At 41.2% G+C, this 19,481-nt stretch overlaps 1 protein-coding gene across 5 annotated transcripts in view; it reads right to left on the minus strand.

The window, feature by feature from the left end:
- Positions 1–786: 786 nt before the first annotated feature.
- The window catches only part of SLC10A7 (solute carrier family 10 member 7), a 253,553-nt gene continuing 234,858 nt past the window's right edge, over positions 787–19,481 (minus strand). For all 5 annotated transcript variants that reach the window (XM_060116059.1, XM_060116040.1, XM_060116066.1 and 2 more), the window contains 2 exons: positions 5,363–5,508; positions 787–2,902 (listed from right to left, as the gene is read on the minus strand). In XM_060116059.1, coding sequence (XP_059972042.1) covers positions 2,873–2,902; positions 5,363–5,508 — 176 coding nt within the window. In that variant the 3' untranslated portion in view covers positions 787–2,872. The remainder of the gene's footprint in view (positions 2,903–5,362; positions 5,509–19,481) is intronic.

Consider the following 19,481-nt stretch of genomic DNA (forward strand, 5'->3'; position numbering starts at 1 on the left):
AAGAAACGCAGGGTTTGGAAAAGGCATTCTGCATTCTAGGGGTTCATATTTCTATCCCTGAAAAAACTGACAAGGTGGCGAAAACTCAGATCACCTGTGCTCTGTCCTTCTGTTGGATATGTTTCTCCTTTGGTCCTCAACCCTGATGCTGAGAAAATCTCTAACCAGCAGGGGCTGGTTCTGGATTTTAATGTTATGGCGTGGTGGGGTATTGAGATGGATACCTGGGAAGACTATGAAACTTATGTCCAGCTAACCACAAATAGTATAAGAGGATTGGAATGAATTAAAAGAAATCTACAGATACTTGGAAGGTATGATGAGTGTATATCTGAAATCAGGTTAAAAATAAGCCGCAGGTTCTCTTGTGATTTCCGAAACATCTTTGTTTAATCATAGAATTATGTCCATCTTCCATTCATCATAAATAATCCATGTCATTACTTTACCAATCCTTTTGAAAAAATTTGGTATTTAGCATAAACAAACACTGAACATTAGCCAGGGGTGTGTTAGTTTAAACCAGAAGAGGGAAGAATAAAAAGAAGAATCCACAAAATTTTAAAACTTAGAAGAGAGCACATGAAAAGATGAACATTCTCATCCATTTATAAAATCAAATTTCATAACAACCATTAAAAAAATCCAGGTGGAAAAACAAAAATATAATCTAACGTATTTCTTTCATAAATACATTCAGACAAAACAAATGCATAAAAGAGATAGTGCATAGATATAACAACATATTTTAAGAAATGAATAATTAAACCCCAATAATCATGAATTTAAAATATATTTTGATTTTATTTTTTGTCCTTTATGGAAAAATATGCACAGCATTTGTGTAAAAAAAGAAATAGGTATACACATCAATAAAGCCACCAAAATTCACTATGTAAAGAAGATTATTTGAAAACAGAACACATTTTTTTTAAAGCAAAAGGTAAAATGTTATATCAGTTTCAGTTGAATTTTATCCCATAGTCACACCTACTATAGGTGTTAGATAACAGAGGTAGATAAGTTGGGGGGAAAAATCAGTATTCTAATGCTAGGGAGAAGATTTTTATGATAGCTCAGACAGACAATTTCATTCACTCTGAAATTCAAGAAGCTTGCAGGAACAAAACATGAAAACCTTTCTGTGCTCCATATGTAAGCAAAATTACTGTAGTTTTAAACACAAGTGAAATTCTTGACAATAGGAATTCTTGCCAAACAGCCTGTTTAGCATAGCTTTTTGCAGGGTCTGGCACTAGCCTTAAAACTCACACCCAGGCTAACTCTTATGAAATTTATGAGGTCCAGTGACATTGAAATGAGTCAGAAGTAACACAAGATGAGAGTTGGTAGTAACAATGATGTACGATACTGATAAACATGGTGAGTTTCTAAGGAATGATTTTTTGTTGTTGATAAAACAACAAAACAGCTGCTGAAGATATGGTGTGACTCATGACGCCAATATCATCTGTCAAATCACGAAAAGACATGTAGAGAGGATGTGAGAGAATGGTGTGCAGGAAACAGAAAAAGTGTTCCCTTATTTCTATACATTGCTTTATTCTCTATTTGGGTCGGGAAAGCTCTTCCAGACATAGTAGAAGCAAATATTGGATACTCCATGGCAAGCTGATGCCCAACTGGGAGCTAATTTTACTTAATATTTTGGTTGATGAATGTTTTTGCATCTTCTGTGTCTATTTTTCTTTCCATCCAGCTAGACAGAATGTGTATATGTAACATTTGTTTGCCTCTATGACCTTTATATTTTCATTTATTTGTAAGAGCAATGTGATTTAATTATTTTTTTAAATGTTGCAAACATTTGTCAAATCTGCCAAGGAAATTCTCATTAATAACTTGTCTCAAATGCCTTAAGTGTGCTTAATTCAAAGATGTAACAGGCTGCTTCTGGCTAAAAGAGGAAATTTGTGCTCTGCACATCTGTGTAACAGGAAACAAATTTTGGTCTCCGTTGTGGAATGTGAAAGAATCCATCATTAATTGTTGCTGCTCTTGAACTAACTGTAACGTTTTTGGGTCTCACGTTTGGTTGTTATGAGTTTGCAAGTGTGCTGGAAAACAGGTAAGAAAGAAATAATGGAAGAAAAACGAAAAACATTTGAAATATAATTTTAAGAATCCTGAAACCCAAATCCTGTAGTTTATCTGAAAACTGCACGTACTTTGACTCATAACTCAAACATCAGGCCCTTTCTTTGAAGCAGCTTATAATAAATTTAAGACATAGAACACCACAGTCTCTTGTAATGGAAGTGAGGAATTTCTGAGTGGAAACTATTTGAAGGAATGTCTTAAAAACTGATGTCAAGAAATGCAGATGACTTATGCTTTTCAGCATCTATTCAATCTATGACCCCTGCTGAGTTGATAAGGAAGAGGCATGTCACAGTTGCAGAAAAAAAGAGTCACACGGGAAATCAAAGTATCCGTGAATAAGACTTTGGAAATTTTCACTGTCATGAGAAGAGCATTTTCCTGATGGTGTGACCTCATTCCAAACAGTACAGTAGCTAGTAGAGAGCTGTATTGCACAGAAGGTGGTATGAGGAAAACGTGTTTGCTTTTTGTCACTTATGATGACTGTTTCCCTTGTTAGGAAAAAAGAAAAAAAATAACAAGTCCAAAATACTGAACCACCCCTGGCAGTAACAAACAAAGTAGGTTTTGGAAATAACGCTCTCGTCAAATCCATTTTAAGGCACTTAAACAGTTATGTCGTATTTTTTTTGTGTGTAAAAAAATAAAATATGCATTGAAGCAATGTTCACAAATACATGTCTTCAGAACTGTTTGTATGTACAACCCTGTACGTATATACATCGCTGCGGAAAGACCACCTCCTTCCTTATACTGTTGGCCTCGTCAACTTCACTCCCTACGAGGAAGGAAAACATGACATCAGAGTTGGACGGTATCCACGAGCAAAGTGAGAGCATCAATTAACACCAGATAATTTATGCTATGAGAAGGAAAAAGAGGCCCACCTAGACAGCATTATATAACCCATGATCCAAACCCCTGGATCCAAATAAATTCACCCGCCCACCTCACTGGCCTGCAGAATATGGCATCTCCCCCGCACCCGGCATGGCTATTCATCCCATCTGCTGTGCATTAGATGGTGCCTGTGGGTCTCAGTCAGTATTGTCTGTAAAGCAGAGGAGACACTCAAGGATACCCTTACGATGGACACTTTGTTTTTTGTGGCCAGGTGGAAAGGGCTGAATATTCCAAGCCTTCTGGATTATTCTACATTAGCCATTGGCCCCCTGGTTTGGAGTGGTTTCTGTGCAAAGGGAAAAATGAACAGCGTCCAGTTTAGTCTCCCTTTTGGAAATGCTTCGGTTACTCTGCAGGATAAATCCCAGAGCTTTTAACCATTTAGAAGAGAACTTCATTCTGATTAATTTGCTGTTCACTATGACTGTGTATTATTGATGGAGTATTAGGATTTTCAAATAATCTTCTTCATTCTTGGTCAAAATTTATATGTATAAATTCTGGTCTATCATGCACATACACATTGTTAAACACGAGCATATATACAAATGAAGTTTTCAAAGGGGATAAATAGCAAAAGAAAGAAAATTACTAAACGCTCCTGTACCAATTCTGAGTGGGAAGACTCCAGACTGGAGTGGTCCCCAGCACAGAATGGTGTTTGCTAACATTTTGTTCAATAAAAAGAGGAGGGAAGGTGCTGGAGGGCTACCTTCTCAGGCAGGATTCTGGGGACCTAGGGCTCTCCTTCTAAAAGCAATCTTGGGGGTCGGGGGAGAGAGATAAATTAGGAGAGTCTGGGATTAACATATAGACACTCCTATATATAAAATGGATAAACAACAAGGACCTACTGTACAGCACAGGGAACTATACTCAATGTCTTGTAATAACCTATAATGGAAAAGAATCTGAAAAAGAATATATATATATATATATATATATATATATATATATACCTATATATTTTTATTCTTATATATATTCTTATGTATATAACAATCACTTTGCTGTACACTTGAAACTAACACAACATTGTAAATTAACTGTACTTCAGTACCAAAAATTAAACAAAAGCAATCTTGTGTTTCTTGGAGCATCGTTGTGGTGTAGGGGAAAGATTTGGGGGGACACATAGACCAGGGTTCAAGTCCTAAGTCGAGCACTGAGTAAACCCACCCCTGTAACCCTGGGCAAGTTGCTCATCTCTCTGGGCCTAGTTCCTACGTGTTCAATGGGGATAGCAGAGCCTGCTACCAACAGTGTTGTAGAAAATAAGGAACATCAGTGATCACAACAGTGATTATATCAGATAGCTTTTGTCAAATACCTGCCACGTAATCCTCCACAACTCTAAAGAGTAGATGTTATCATGAGTCTTAGTGTGGCAGAGACTGAGGTACAGAGACGTGAAGTAACACGGCCAGGGTCACACGGGGGTAAGGCGGCAGAGCTGGCAGGATGGCTCAAGGGCCCACACTCCGGACCTGGTGAAGGCTGGCACGTGCTTAGCATAACACAGAGCTTAACAGGCTGTAGTGGGGCTATTCCGTTTTCAGGACACTAAGGACATGACACACAAGTGCTATGCCACTGGCTATCGCCCTGCCACCTGTGAGTGGGCGAAAGAAGTCTTGCAAAGTCTGAGCCACTGGGAAGAAGCCAGCTATGGGCACTTCCGTGGTATGTGCTGCATCTAAATTTTGTATGAGTCATTTAGTTTATTTTATTTTGGCTGATAATTTAGAAAATCAAATCCACAAATATCAAATAAGTAACAAGACTTCTGAGCCAAGTGTGGTGCAATTGACATCCTTGGGTGGCCTCCTTTGCTACTGAAATTTTATTTTTTAATTCCCAAACGCATAGTACAAAGAAGTTATTATGTGTCCAGAAGATTAAAAATAAAGTAGACACTCTGGATAAATCCAGGTGCTATCATATTTAGAAAGGCATGTGAAATCAGGACACATACGAATGATCAGGTGGGCAAAGATGGTGGGCACCCGAGCAGAGGGGCACATATATTTTGAGTATATTTACTGAAACTTTAATCCACTGTAATATGCCCTTCAATATGAGCAAATTAAAAAGGGTTTTTAAAGACTACCTTTTAAGTATCATCGTGCTGTTATAACAATATATAACAATTAGCCCTCAATCTTCTTGTTCAAATTGAATTGGATAATGTGTCATTATTATCGTATTTAGTTAAGAAAATGTGTACTTGAGAACAAGGTTATATGTGCAAAAGTTAAAGCATATGAACAGCTAAGATTCAGAAATAGCATTTCAATCTGACTTGGATCCAAATAAGATTCTTCTAGAGTCTCACCTTCTGCCTTGACACCATCCAAGACCTTATTGTTGGCACCAACACACTTCCCAGAAGGATCTGCACCGGGTGGTAGATCAGCAAGGGGACGGATATTAAAGAGAGGTACTCATGGCCTGCAAACACGATCTTCAGCATTGGAATCCCTGAGGAACAAGGAAGACAGAAAACCTAGAGGCAAATTCAGTCTGTCATCAAACTAAAGACGTACGCCATTAAAACTGGACTTCGGATTGCACCGTCTTTCCCTTGTGTATATTCACAGAACTAAAAAGGGAAGGTCTGGAACGACTCACCAAATCCTTCCATATTCCTTTGACTGTGTAAACCTCCAAGCTCTACCTAGAACAGATTAAAACTGAAAAGGTGGTCGGTTCAAGGGTACCAGTAACTCTCACTGCAAGTTAGCAGCCTGTCTAACAAGGAGAGGAGAGAAGATAGTGGGGAGTAGAGTTTCTTTTTTCTTTAATTTTTAAATTTTATTTTATTTATGTTTTTATATAGCAGGTCTTTATTAGTCATCAATTTTATACACATCAGTGTATACATGTCAATCCCAATCACCCAATTCATCACACCACCACCCACACCCCACTGCCGCTTTCCCCCCTTGGTGTCCATACGTTTGTTTTCTACATCTGTGTCTCAATTTCTGCCCTGCAAACCAGTTCATCTGTACCATTTTGCTAGGTTCCACATATATGCGTTAATATACCATATTTGTTTTTCTCTTTCTGACTTACTTCACTCTGTATGACAGTCTCTAGATCCATCCACGTCTCAACAAATGACCCAATTTCGTTCCTTTTTATAGTTGAGTAATATTCCATTGTATATATGTACCACATCTTTATCCATTCGTCTGTCGATGGGCATTTAGGTCGCTTCCATGACCTGGCTATTGTAAATAGTGCTGCAATGAACACTGGGGTGCATGTGTCTTTTTGAATTATGGTTTTCTCTGGGTATATGCCCAGTAGTGGGATTGCTGGATCATATGGTAATTCTATTTTTAGTTTTTTGAGGAACCTCCATACTGTTCTCCATAGTGGCTCTATCAATTTACATTCCCACCAACAGTGCAAGAGGGTTCCCCTTTCTCCACACCCTCTCCAGCATTTGTTGTTTGTAGATTTTCTGATGATGCCCATTCTAACTGGTGTGAGGTGATACCTCACACCAGTTTTGATTTGCATTTCTCTAATAATTAGTGATGTTGAGCAGCTTTTCATGTGCTTCTTGGCTATCTGTATGTCTTCTTTGGAGACATGTCTATTTAGGTTTTCTGCCCATTTTTGCATTGGGTTGTTTGTTTTTTGATATTGAGCTGCATGAGTTGTTTATATATTTTTGAGATTAATCCTTTGTCCATTAATTCATTTGCAAATATTTTCTCCCATTCTGAGGGTTGTCTTTTCGTCTTGTTTACGGTTTCCTCTGCTGTGCAAAAGCTTTTAAGTTTCATTAGGTCCCATTTGTTTATTTTTGTTTTTATTTCCATTACTCTAGCAGGTGGATCAAAAAAGATCTGGCTGTGATTTATGTCAAAGAGTGTTCTTCCTATGTTTTCCTCTAAGACTTTTATAGTGTCTGGTCTTACATTTAGGTCTCGAACCCATTTTGAGTTTATTTTTGTGCATGGTGTTAGGGAGTGTTCTAATTTCATTCTTTTACATGTAGCTGTCCAGTTTTCCCAGCACCACTTATTGAAGAGACTGTCTTTTCTCCATTGTATAATCTTGCCTCCTTTGTCATAGATTAGTTGACCATAGGTGCGTGGGTTTATCTCTGGGTTTTTTATCTTGTTCCATTGATCTATGCTTCTGTTTTTGTGCCAGTACCATATTGTCTTGATTACTGTAGCTTTGTAGTATAGTCTGAAGTCAGGGAGTCTGATACCTCCAGCTCCGTTTTATTCCCTCAAGGCTGCCTTGGCTATTCGGGGTCTTTTGTGTCTCCATACAAATTTTAAGATTTTTTGTTCTAGTTCCGTAAAAAAGGCCATTGGTAATTTGATAGGGATTGCATTGAATCTGCAGATTGCTTTGGGTAGTATAGTCATTTTCACAATATTGATTCTTCCAATCCAAGAACATGGTATATCTCTCCATCTGTTGGTATCATCTTTAATTTCTTTCATCAGTGTCTTAGAGTTTTCTGCATACAGGTCTTTTGTCTCCTTAGGAAAGTTTATTCCTAGGTGTTTTATTCTTTTTGTTGCAATGGTAAACGGGAGAGTTTCCTTAATTTCTCTTTCAGATTTCGGAATAGAGTTTCTTCGAGAAGGCTGAGGCATACTAGTAAGGTAGAGGTGAAAAATGGATCTTTTCTGCACAACACTGTAAAGCAACTATATCACAATTTAAAAAAAAAAAAGGATCTTTTCTTGCTTAGTAGTGAAACACTCTATTGGTCTTTAGGGAAGCCTGCCTGGCACCATTTCACAGCCCCCAAGTTCACTTTGGGGCTGAAAGGATATGGTAAGATAAAGTATGGTATATATGGCTATAAGTAGGAGGGTACTTTAGCCAAATAGACGTTAATAAAGGCTTTTGCACATTCTCTTTTGGCCAAGAATCTCAAAGCGCTTTAAGCAGTACTGTATATGGCAGATGAATTCTAAAATCTGTGCTGAATATTAAACCCCACAGTGAAGGCTGTAATGGAACTCAAGTAAATGAATACTACTTCTGAGTCTACCACTCTGTTATATCCAAGGCAAGGCGTGCATATTTTGTAAACAGCTGCCTAACATATGTAACTATTAAGCTTCTGTAACAGAATTCAGACACTGGTTATTTGACTATTATCACCAATTGCTTTAATGTGGTCCAGTTGTCAGTACGGCTGTGTATGTACATCAGTTTTTCAACTGAATAGTTTTAGCAGCTTAGCTTTCTTTTTGTTTCTTTGAGAACAAACACTGAAAAGGACCCAGGCTCCTAAATACACACAATGATGGCACATAAATAACGTTTTAAGATAGCCCGGTGAGGAAAGCTCTGCTTTTTCAATTATTTTTACCTCCTAATAAATTTCAAGCCTTTATGCAAAAATGTATTTCATGGCTGCTTTCTTTTTCATAGCCTCACATATCATTGCCATAAACTGCAAACACTTAACTCTTCCCAAAGTCTCTCTCAAAGCTTCAAGCGTATGCATTTAGATTTTTGCACAGTTTCTGTCTTCTCACTAATATAAAGAACAAAGGAGTTTTTCTTTTAAAAGTAATATGCTTAATCCACTTATTGGGTTTGAATTAGATCAGTGTTAGATGTTGAAAAGCAGCTTTTAATATTATAGTCCCAGAGAGCTTCCCTGGTGGTGCAGTGGTTAAGAATCCACCTGCCAATGCAGGGGACGCGGGTTTGAGCCCTGGTCCGGGAAGATCCCACGTGCTGCAGAACAACTAAGCCCATGTGCCACAACTACGAGCCTGCACTCTAGAGCCTGCAAGCCACAACTACTGAGCCCGTGTGCCACAACTATTGAAGCCCACATGCCTAGAGCCTGTGCTCTGCAACAAGAGAAGTCACCAAAATAAGACGCCCACACACTGCAAAAAAGAGTAGCCCCCATTCACCACAACTATAGCCCACACGCCACAACAAAGACCCAACACAGCCAATAAATAAATAAATAAATAAATAAAAAGAATAAAATCTAAAAAAAAAAAAATTATAGTCCCAGAAAGTTACTACAATGAGAAATGAAGAAGACCTGAACATATACTACTCCTGTTTTCAGGAAAAGTTATTTGGCCCAAAAGGATGATGCGAAGGAGCTCAGGGGTGGTGTGAAGTAATAGTGGGGCTAAGGGGAGCAAATGATAGAAATATGGAAGTATGTGTCTCTAAAAAATGGTCAGAGCAGGGGTTTCTGACCCCAAATTCGAGGACGATGGCTGCTGGGCTAAATCACCTGAGTTACGCTTTCTTGGCTAAGTTCAGGCAGGCTCTGGGTTGTTCTTCAGCAAGCTCAAGCAAGCTCACAGATGTGGTCACAGGGCTGCTGCTCCAATATGCAAGTTTACAAGGTATCTTAATGGAAGCGACATGAATTCACTGTAGTGTGATGAAAAGATAGCAGTAATAATGATAATAACGGTTTGTATGCAGTGAGTGCTTACGAGATGCCAGGTGCTGTCAAGGGCTCTCCCATATGAACAGACAACAATTCTCGGTGGTAGATGAAACCTACTGTTTGCACCATTTTACTAATGAGGAGACTGAAACGCCTCATTAGTGGTTAGAAAACTTTCCCAAGTGGTGGAGTCTTTACTGCAATCCAGGCCACCTGGGTTTCCAGTTCTCTGTGTCAGGTAAGGGTCAAGGCCTCCGAAGTCTTCAGTTCCACATGCCACAGGCATGGCAGCTCCATGAAGCAGAAGAGGGCCTGGGATGCAAAGAGCTTTCTCGTCCAGAAGTCCTTTCGGAACTCGCTCCCCTTGGGCCCCTAACCCTCCCAGCAGCACTTCCAGGGGCAGCAGACCTCACAGTCCCCTGCTACCCATGCCGGGGTATTCCTGTGATTTCACAGCGGCAAGGAGCTCAGTAACCGCGAGGCCTACCCCAATAGTGGCAAGGGAACCCCAGACTGACACTGCCTTCAAGAAACTTTCAGTGCACAAGTGAACTTCTACCTTCTGTGGACCCTGCTATCACTTTGTATGAAGTTCTCTTCTGGTCCTGGGCTGGTTCTTCAGCTCTTCCGTATCATCTTTGAACACACTCTTCTGTACAGACCGGGCTGGGGCTCTGCAAACATCGCTCCTCCTCGTCAGCAGGCGGCCCCCTGGACACTAGAGGAAGGCTGGAGAAGGCGCAGGGGCCTGGGGTTCGGCCCCAGTGGCTAGTCCATTGTGCCCCTCCTTGAAGGTCTGACCCCTGTTTCCTCTCCAGTCTTCTAGGTTCTGAGAACCCCAACTTCTTCCTTTGTTCCTCCAGCTCCGGCTACTTCCTGAACTTATTACTCCTTCATTTCCTCACTGTCCCCTCCCCGCTTTCCCACACTGTTTTAGTGCCCTATGTTGGTGGCGTGGCATGTTTGCCTGACTCACTCTGGAGACACAGGCCCTCTCTCACTTGGCTGCACATCCCAGTCATCCACTTCGCCTGGAAAAGAGAGGGCTCCCCCATGACTGGCCGCTGCTGTAGACATCTGTCGAATGAAGTAGGGATTTCTCTTCATCACTTTGTGCGCCTGCAGTACCTTCTCGTTAATTGTTAATCAGATTTCCTATCACCACCACTCTCAGTGACTAATGTTAAAAATATGATTGAAAACCACATCAGAGAGAAAAACTTAGCTTCCGGAGATTAGGGGCCAGGTCCCTTTGCTGCGTCTTTGCTTGTCACTCTCTCAGGGTGGATTCACCACCGGCTAATCCCCAGATGAGGGGAGGGGGACTCCAGAGATTCAAGTCAAGCTATTTGTTTTGGGAACCTTTCTGTTCCCTCTGTCTGAAACTCTACCTTACTTCTCGATCATTCAATTATCCACTTTCCTTTTCAATTATTAGTTTCTTCACAATCTCTTCTTTATATCTCAGTCTTTCCCCTGCTTTTCTTCAGTTTCCCCCTGTTCGCCCTCCTGGCAGCTTCCACCCTGTGCATTTTCATTTTCTCAAGGGTCAGAGTAGGAAGAGAAGTTGGGAGAAGTGGGGGGGTGGGGTGGAGGGGGAGGTAACTATTGTACGATTCCACGTCCAAGTGGTCCAGGCCACCCTGGCGATGTTTGGAAGCGGCGAGTTTACGATCTCTGTTCTAGGGCATCTTTGCCGTGTTTCCAGCACTATCAGGACGAACACTGGAAATGCAATAGAGAGAGTCCTGGGACTGTGAGGGCCACTGTGCTCACCACACTGCAATTTCTGTCACCTGGCCACGAATTTGGCAAAACTTGACCATCAAGTCAAATCAGAGAGCATTGCTATGTCTTTTTCCAGAAGCCCATGTAATGCACCACCCTTTCATCCACTTCACCCACCCTTTCAACAATTCACTCAATCGTTCATTCAATTAGCACTCACTTCACAGATTAACTAAAGGGCGAGGTATGTGAGAGGACCCTCACTCAGGTAACTCACCGGCCCCTCTGTGACCACTCCCACTGCCTCCCCGTGACCTTCCTTCAGGGCTCGGTCAGCCCTCACCCGCTCCCGCACCCTCGCCCCAAACCCATCTCTCTGCCTTCAGGCTTGTCCTCTGCAGGGTATTTTCCAGTCTGCAACCAGGCTGAGTACAAAATCTCTCTACGTCTCACCACGCTCCCCTGGGCTCTCTCTGTGCTCCAGCCATGAAGAGTGTGGTGTCCCTCCCTCACCTCCTCTCCCCAACCCGTGCCCATGACCATGCTCTAGGCTCTAGAAGTCTCACCTCTCGGTCTTTGCACATGAGTTCCTTTTGCCCAGGATGCTCGCCACGCACTTCTTGACCTGCCCGATTCCTTAGCCCACAGTTTATAACTCGCCTCCTCTGGGAAGACATCCTTGACATCTCAAGGCTCCTTTCTGCTCTAGGCTTACCCAACTGGGGCGTGGTTCAGCCTAGCGTTTGCTGCATTTATTAACGCTGCTTGCTTTGTGTGTGTGTGTGTTTCCCTCACTAAGCTGTTAGCTTCTTAGGGTCAGTGACTGTTTTGTCTTTATCTCTAAGCATCTGAGTGCTCAGAGGAAGAGCCCTGAAGGATCGGACTTGTGCTTTTCCAGAGCCCATCATAAAGTTACTGTGCAGACTATCACTCCATTTTCACTCCATTCATTAACTAGGGAGAAAAAAAGGGCAATAATTTCAAAAAACCAAACAAACTTACTCAAAAGAGTTTTCTTTTTCAAGTAAAATTTAAATATAGGACTCTTTTCATCTTGCGATCACTGTAGTAATATAAATGAAGCAAATTAATTTTAATGCTCCCAGGTACTGATTCTCTGTCACTGTGGTTGACAGGATCCGACTAGACTTTATGAGACAGCGTTTGACTTTATGGAAGTGAACACCATGCGCACATTTACAATTTTACAGGGACTTTAAGCTGTCATGCTGAAAAATGTTTATAAAACATTAATCAAAAAATGCCTCTTTAATACAATGCACTGTCTGAAAGATGTTAGAAGGCGCATATTGTAAATGGATTCTTTTTCTGACTAAAGTAATTTCCACCAAAAGCATTTCCCCACTGCTCTACAAGTACACTGTGTGGAGAGATAAAGAGCACTTTCCCAGCACATTACTACCTGCTCCAAACACTTGGGAAATCACTAATGTATGGCATGCCATATTTCCATGTCACACATGACACACTCGTCTAAAATTATCCAACAGACTTTGACACTGCGGCATATTCCATAAGCAGAGCTTTCAACTGACATCTGCCAACTAAGAACTTCAAGTGAGAGCTTTCTTCTTCTAACAAGCAAATAAGGGGTTTCTTTTATCCTACACCCAGGATGGAAAGGATAAAACAATACATACCAGAACAAGTGGGGTGCCCCCCCATTTTAAATGTTTATTTTATGTTCTCTGAATTAGAAAATTCCCTTTGTATCAGTGTTCCAACAGTTCCTACTTTCTATTGGATGGACAGTTTTTAAATTTTTTCTTGAGAAACAGACATTTTTCTTCCTCAATTAAATATGGACCTTTGTATACCTCTCACGGAAGGCCGCTCTATTGCTCACAACATGAACACCATCTACTTTATATCGTTGTTCAGAGTTTACTTGTAGGTGCATGATGCTCTCACCACTTACTCATTCATTCATTCATTCAAAAAATACTTTCTGGGCCTCTGCTGTATGTGACTTACTGTTCCCGGTGCTGAGGATATAAGGAAAATAACACAGACAAGGCCCCTGCCTTCTTGGGGCCCACTTTCTGTAGCACTTGCCCCAATCACCTTGGCTTTCCTTCATCCGGAGAGTGCGTGCCAGCCTGGTGCATGCTTACCAAGTTTCTACAACTCAGACTTTGGGGATCATCTCTGACTAACCCCATTTGTCTTTCTACTTGTGGATCAAGTCACCAAGTTCTGGAAATTCTTTCCTCTATTGAGCACTGTCCTTCCCCCTCAGTTTTCACTGCCACCTTCCTAATTCAGTTCCTCATAAAATCAAGCCAAATGACTCTTTCAGCCTCCTGACATAACCCCCTGTCTTCAGACTCTTCCCTTCATCAATCCTACAAACCACAGCCAGATTAATCTTCCTAAGACCCACATTAATTAAAGCCAATACCCTGCTCAAGAATTACAATGACTTTCCAGTGCCCATTCATCAAATCCCCTACCCCCTTCAACGTCAGTAAAAAACGATTGCAACGACCGCCATTTTGGAAGTGCTTCCTGCCTGCCAAGTGCTTTTCCTGCATTATCTCACTTAATCCTTAAAACAGCCCTAAGAAGTAGGTGGCAATTTCCCCACTGAAACATGAGGCAACTGAGGGGTAGAACAGTTATGTGACTTGCCTAAGACCACACATCCAGTAGGTGGTAGAGGCAGAATTAGACCACAGTCTATTTACTTTTAATCACTAACCTATGTTAACTCCATTAAAGCAAACTCTCAGTTGCCAATTGCTGTCACTGGCTCAGGCCTAGCACTTTCTTGTCTTAGTAAAAGTTGAGCCCCTGCCTCGATCTTGTCCTTTCTCTCTGGGTGACTAAATCCTATGGGTTGTTTTGGGCTCAGCTTTACATTTTTCTCCATGGTGAAGGTGGCCTCCCTACTGATTTCTTCCTCTTTTGAAGAATGAAGCCTCTCTTCCTAGTTGCACTCCATAATTTAGCATTTGCTTATGGTGCCATTATTTTCTTTTGTGTAGGTCTTGTTTGCCCCTGAAAATAGACAAAGCCTTATATTTTTCTTTTAATCTCCTGCAGTGTTTAAGCACAGGACTGGTACTCAATACATGAATGATTAATTATTTAAGAATAGGTGCTAAAGCAATGTTTCCCATCAAAAAAGACAGGACAAGAACAAATACTAGTTGCTTTACTGGACTAAAAAGAGAATCCTTCACACACCCCTCTGGGAGAGGGGTGTTTTTCACAGGAGAAAAATATATACAATATGGCAGGAAGGAAAGAAACTGGTCTGACCGTGGAAAACAAACTTTGAAATGAGTATTGAATAGTGGAGTAGGAGAGGAAATATATTGAAAAACACCCTTTGTGTTTTTGAACTTGACTATGTCACTTACGTTCCCACTTCGCTAAGAGAGAGTCTACGCCAATCACCTGGATCATTTCCTGTCTTTCAAAGGTTCATTCGCTTGAATTCACATGAACTGTTGTCCATTTAAATTATTTCTCGGATGTTCCACTGAGTTCTGGAGAGAGCTGCTGGCACATCTAGCATCGAGCCGCTTAGCTCTTCAGTCGTCATGGAGATTTCCCACTTCTGTTTAGTTGGTTCTTAGTTAGAAACATCCATAAGTGTGCTCTCCAAACATCTTACCCGTTGTTATTTGAATTCTATCTCCTCCTTCTTAGTGCATCTCTCAGTTCAAAAGCCTACGTTTGCCTTTAAGAGTCATTGGGATAGGGCCTCCCTGGTGGCGCAAGTGGTTGAGAGTCCGCCTGCCGATGCAGGGGATACGGGTTCGTGCCCCGGTCTGGGAGGATCCCATATGCCGCGGAGCGGCTGGGCCCGTGAGCCATGGCCGCTGAGCCTGCGCGTCCGGAGCCTGTGCTCTGCAACGGGGGAGGCCACAACAGTGAGAGGCCCGCATACCGCAAAAAAAAAAAAAAAGAGTCATTGGGATAGAAGGTCTCCCCAATCATAATGTAATTGAAGAAGGCAGCCACTGTTAGAGGAACATAGCCACTCTTTTCAGGCATCACTAAATGCCAGTCTGGGTCCCCTTCCGACCCCACGCACACACACACACACACACACACACACACACACACACACACACACACTTTCTCTTCAGAGACAAATAGTCACAGCAAGTCAAACTCACTGGTGCTGATTGATCTCAGTTACTAAACAAAGGGGTACTTAAATGCCATTTCTAGAACACAAAATGGTGCCATGATAAGGTACACCAACAGTTTTGGAATTTGTTTAGAAAAGGCTTTCAGTTAGGATTTGCCTAAAGCAAGCTAATTTTCAGTAATATAGCTGTTGTTTCATGCAGCAATTTATAAGTTATTATGTCCAGTAGCCTACACAAGGCAGTACAGGTAGCTGTTACGAAGCCTGATACAAGACACAGAGAGCCCTGGGTTGGAATCCCATGCTTACCACTTACCACATGTGTTACTTTGGTTAGGCAAGTGATTGAACCTCTGTTTTCACATCTGTAAAATGTACCTACTTTGTAGGGTTTTTTTCTTAATAAACAGTAAATGAAACAATACACAATGTCTGGTAAGTAGTAAGTCTTCAGATACACTTCTAGGTGCAGTGAATAAGTGGGTAAACCAATACCCCTCCCCCAACCCCGCCTTCATGGAACTTATGCTCTTATTGACTAAGGAGAGAAGATGGAGAGTACCATGCCAAAGCTAGGTGAAGAGCAAATTCCACCCAACCACAGAATCATGGCACAGGGCAGTGAGGAAATGCAGCACTGCAAAGCTGTTGGGCAAAATGGATACAGTGAACATTTGGGTTATTCTAACTTTTGTCTCTCTTTTAGAATGGGTAAAAAGAAAGGCCACCTACTTCCAGGTTGATGGGTATGGCTTGGCTTGCTGTCCATCAGAGTGAGGGCCACTAACGTGTGGTCTGTTGGAGCAGGTGGTACGTCTGCACAGCCCCCAGAATTACATTCTGCTCGTAATGCTGGCTATTCTAGGACTTCCCCTGAAACCCATTCTGGAATGTTCCAAAGGCTGGCGAGTCTACTTCCTGCAGATTCCCTTAGGAAGGTGGACAGGATGTCACGGATCATGTGACCTGCTCTCATTCACTCCCATCTAAATGACTGGTCTTTTGCTCAAATTCTCCAAGGTATTTTAATACACAGATTGGGCTGCCTTACCCTTGCCAGTGATTTACATTTTATTTGCTTCCCTGTTCTTATTGTGTCATTCCATCTGTAATGGAAAACTTCTATATTATCTTTTTTTAAAAATTTATTTATTTTATTTATTTATTTTTGGCTGCATTGGATCTTTGTTGCTGTGTGCAGGCTTTCTCTAGTTGCGGTGAGCGGGGGCTACTCTTCATTGCAGTGCACCAGCTTCTAATTGCGGTGGCTTCTCTTGTTGTGGAGCACGGGCTCTAGGTGCATGGGCTTCAGTAGTTGTGGCTCACAGGCTCTAGAGCTCAGGCTCAGCAGTTGTGGCATGTGGGCTTAGTTGCTCCGCAGCATGTGGGATTTTCCCAGACCAGGGCTTGCACCCGTGCCCCGTGCATTGGCAGGCGGATTCTTAAACCACTGCGCCACCAGGGAAGCCCGCCATATTATCTTTGATGTGACTCCACCATCAGAACCTCTATTGTTGCTTTATGAGACACGGAAGGAAAGATTCTTGTCCTTTTTGTAGAAGGAGTCATCCAAAATGATGTACAACTAAATAATATATGCAAATAAGAACTCTTTAGTTTTCTCAGTGTCCCAGTGATGGGTTCAGGGAACCCACACAGACTAGGGCATTTCCAAATCACTGAACACAAAGGCAATAGCAGCAGCTCAGGGATGGCTAACAACCAACCCCCTTGGCTAGACCTCCGGCAGAAAAACAAGACAATTTTATACCAGTTTCACAGGTAAGTAGAAATGGAATTTTAATTTCCAACCTCTGAGGCCTGAAAAACAGGGTCTTGGTGCTCCGGCTGGGTGTCAGGCCTGTGTCTCTGAGGTGGGAGAGCTGAGTTCAGGACATTGGTCTGCCAGAGACCTCCCAGCCCCATGTAATATCAAATGGCAAAAGCTCTCCCAAGATCTCCATCTCAATGCTAGACCCATCTCCACTCAGTGACCAGCAAGCTACAGTGCAGGACACCCTATGCCAAACAACTAGCAAGACAGGAACACAACCTCACCCATTAGCAGAGAGGCTGCCTAAAATCATAATAAGGTCACAGACACACCACCGGATGCAGCCCTGCCCACCAGAAAGATAAGATCCAGCCTCATTCTCCAGAACACAGGCACTAGTCCCCTCCACCAGGAAGCCTACACAACCCACTGAACCAACTTTAGCCACTGGGGGCAGACACCAAAAACAACAGGAACTATGAACTGCAGCCTGCGAAAAGGAGACCCCAATCACAGTAAGTTAAGTAAAATGAGAAGACAGAGAAACCCACAGTAGATGAAGGAGCAAGATAAAAAACCACCAGACCAAACAAATGAAGAAAAATAGAAAGTCTACCTGAAACAAAATTCAGAGTAATGATAGTAAAGATGATCCAAAATCTTAGAAATAGAATGGAGAAAATACAAGAAACGTTTAACAAGGAACAAGAACTAAAGAGCAAACAAACAATGATGAAAAACAAAAAATGAAATTAAAACTTCTCTAGAAGGAATCAATAGCAGAATAACTGAGGCAGAAGAATGGATAAGTTACTGAGAAGATAAAATAGTGGAAATAACTAGCACAGAGCAGAATAAAGAAAAAATATGAAAAGAATTTAGGATAGTCACAGAGACCTCTGGGACAACATTAAACACATCAACATTCAAATTATAGGGGTCCCAGAAGAAAAAGAGTAAAAGAAAGGGACTGAGAAAACATTTGAACAGATTGTAGTTGAAAACTTCCCTAATATGGGAAAGGAAATAGTCAATCATGTCCAGGAAGCACAGAGTTCCATACAGGATAAAACCAAGGAGAAACACACATATTAATCAAACTATCAAAAATTAAATACAAAGAAAAAATATTAAAAGCAGCAAGGGAAAAACAACAAATAACACGCAAGGGAATCCCCTTAAGGTTAACAGCTGATCTTTCAGTAGAAACTCTGCAAGCCAGAAGGGAGTGGCAGAACATATTTAAAGTGATGAAAGACAAAAACCTACAACCAAGATTACTCTACCCAGCAAGGATCTCATTCAGATTCGACAGAGAAATTAAAACCTTTACAAGCAAGCAAAAGCTAAGAGAATTTAGCACCACCAAACCAGCTTTACGACAAATGCTAAAGGAATTTCTCGAGGCAGGAAACACAAGAGAAGGAAAAGACCTGCAATAACAAACCCCAAACAATTAAGAAAATGGTAATAGGAACATACATATCGATAAATACCTTAAATGTAAATGGATTAACTGCTCCAACCAAAAGATGTAGACTGGCTGAATGGATACAGAAACAAGACCTATATATATGTTGTCTACAAGAGACCCACTTCAGACCTAGGGACACATACAGACTGAAAGTGAGGGGATGGAAAAAGATATTCCATGCAAATGGAAACCAAAAGAAAGCTGGAGTAGCAATTCTCATATCAGACAAAATAGACTATAAAAAAAGACTATTAAAAGAGACAAAGAAGAACACTACATAATGATCAAGGGAATCAATACAAGAAGAAGATGTAACAATTGTAAATCTTTTTGCACCCAACATAGGAGCACCTCAATACATAAGGTAAATGCTAACAGCCATAAAAGGGGAAATCGACAGGAACACAATCATAGTAGGGGAGTGTAACACCCCACTTTCACCAATGGACAGATCATCCAAAATGAAAATAAATAAGGAAACACATCCTTTAAATGATACATTAAACAGATGGACTTAATTGATATTTATAGGACATTCCATCCCAGACTAACAGAATATACTTTCTTCTCAAGTGCTCATGGAACATTCTCCAGGATAGATCATATCTTGGGTCACAAATCAAGGCTTGGTAAATTTAAGAAAATTGAAATTGTATCAAGTATCTTTTCTGACCACAATGCTATGAGACTAGATATCAATTACAGGAAAAAATCTAAAAAAAATACAAACACATGGAGGCTAAACAGTGCCCTACTAAATAACCAAGAGATCACTGAAGAAATCAAAGAGGAAATCAAAAAATACCTAGACACAAATGACAATGAAAACACAATGACTCAAAACCTATGGGATGCAGCAAAAGCAGTTCTAAGAGGGAAGTTTATAGCAATACAATCCTCCCTCAAGAAACAAGAAATATCTCAAATAAACAAA

This window comes from Mesoplodon densirostris, chromosome 1 (assembly GCF_025265405.1).
Source record: "Mesoplodon densirostris isolate mMesDen1 chromosome 1, mMesDen1 primary haplotype, whole genome shotgun sequence".
Classification (NCBI taxonomy): Eukaryota; Metazoa; Chordata; class Mammalia; order Artiodactyla; family Ziphiidae; genus Mesoplodon; species Mesoplodon densirostris.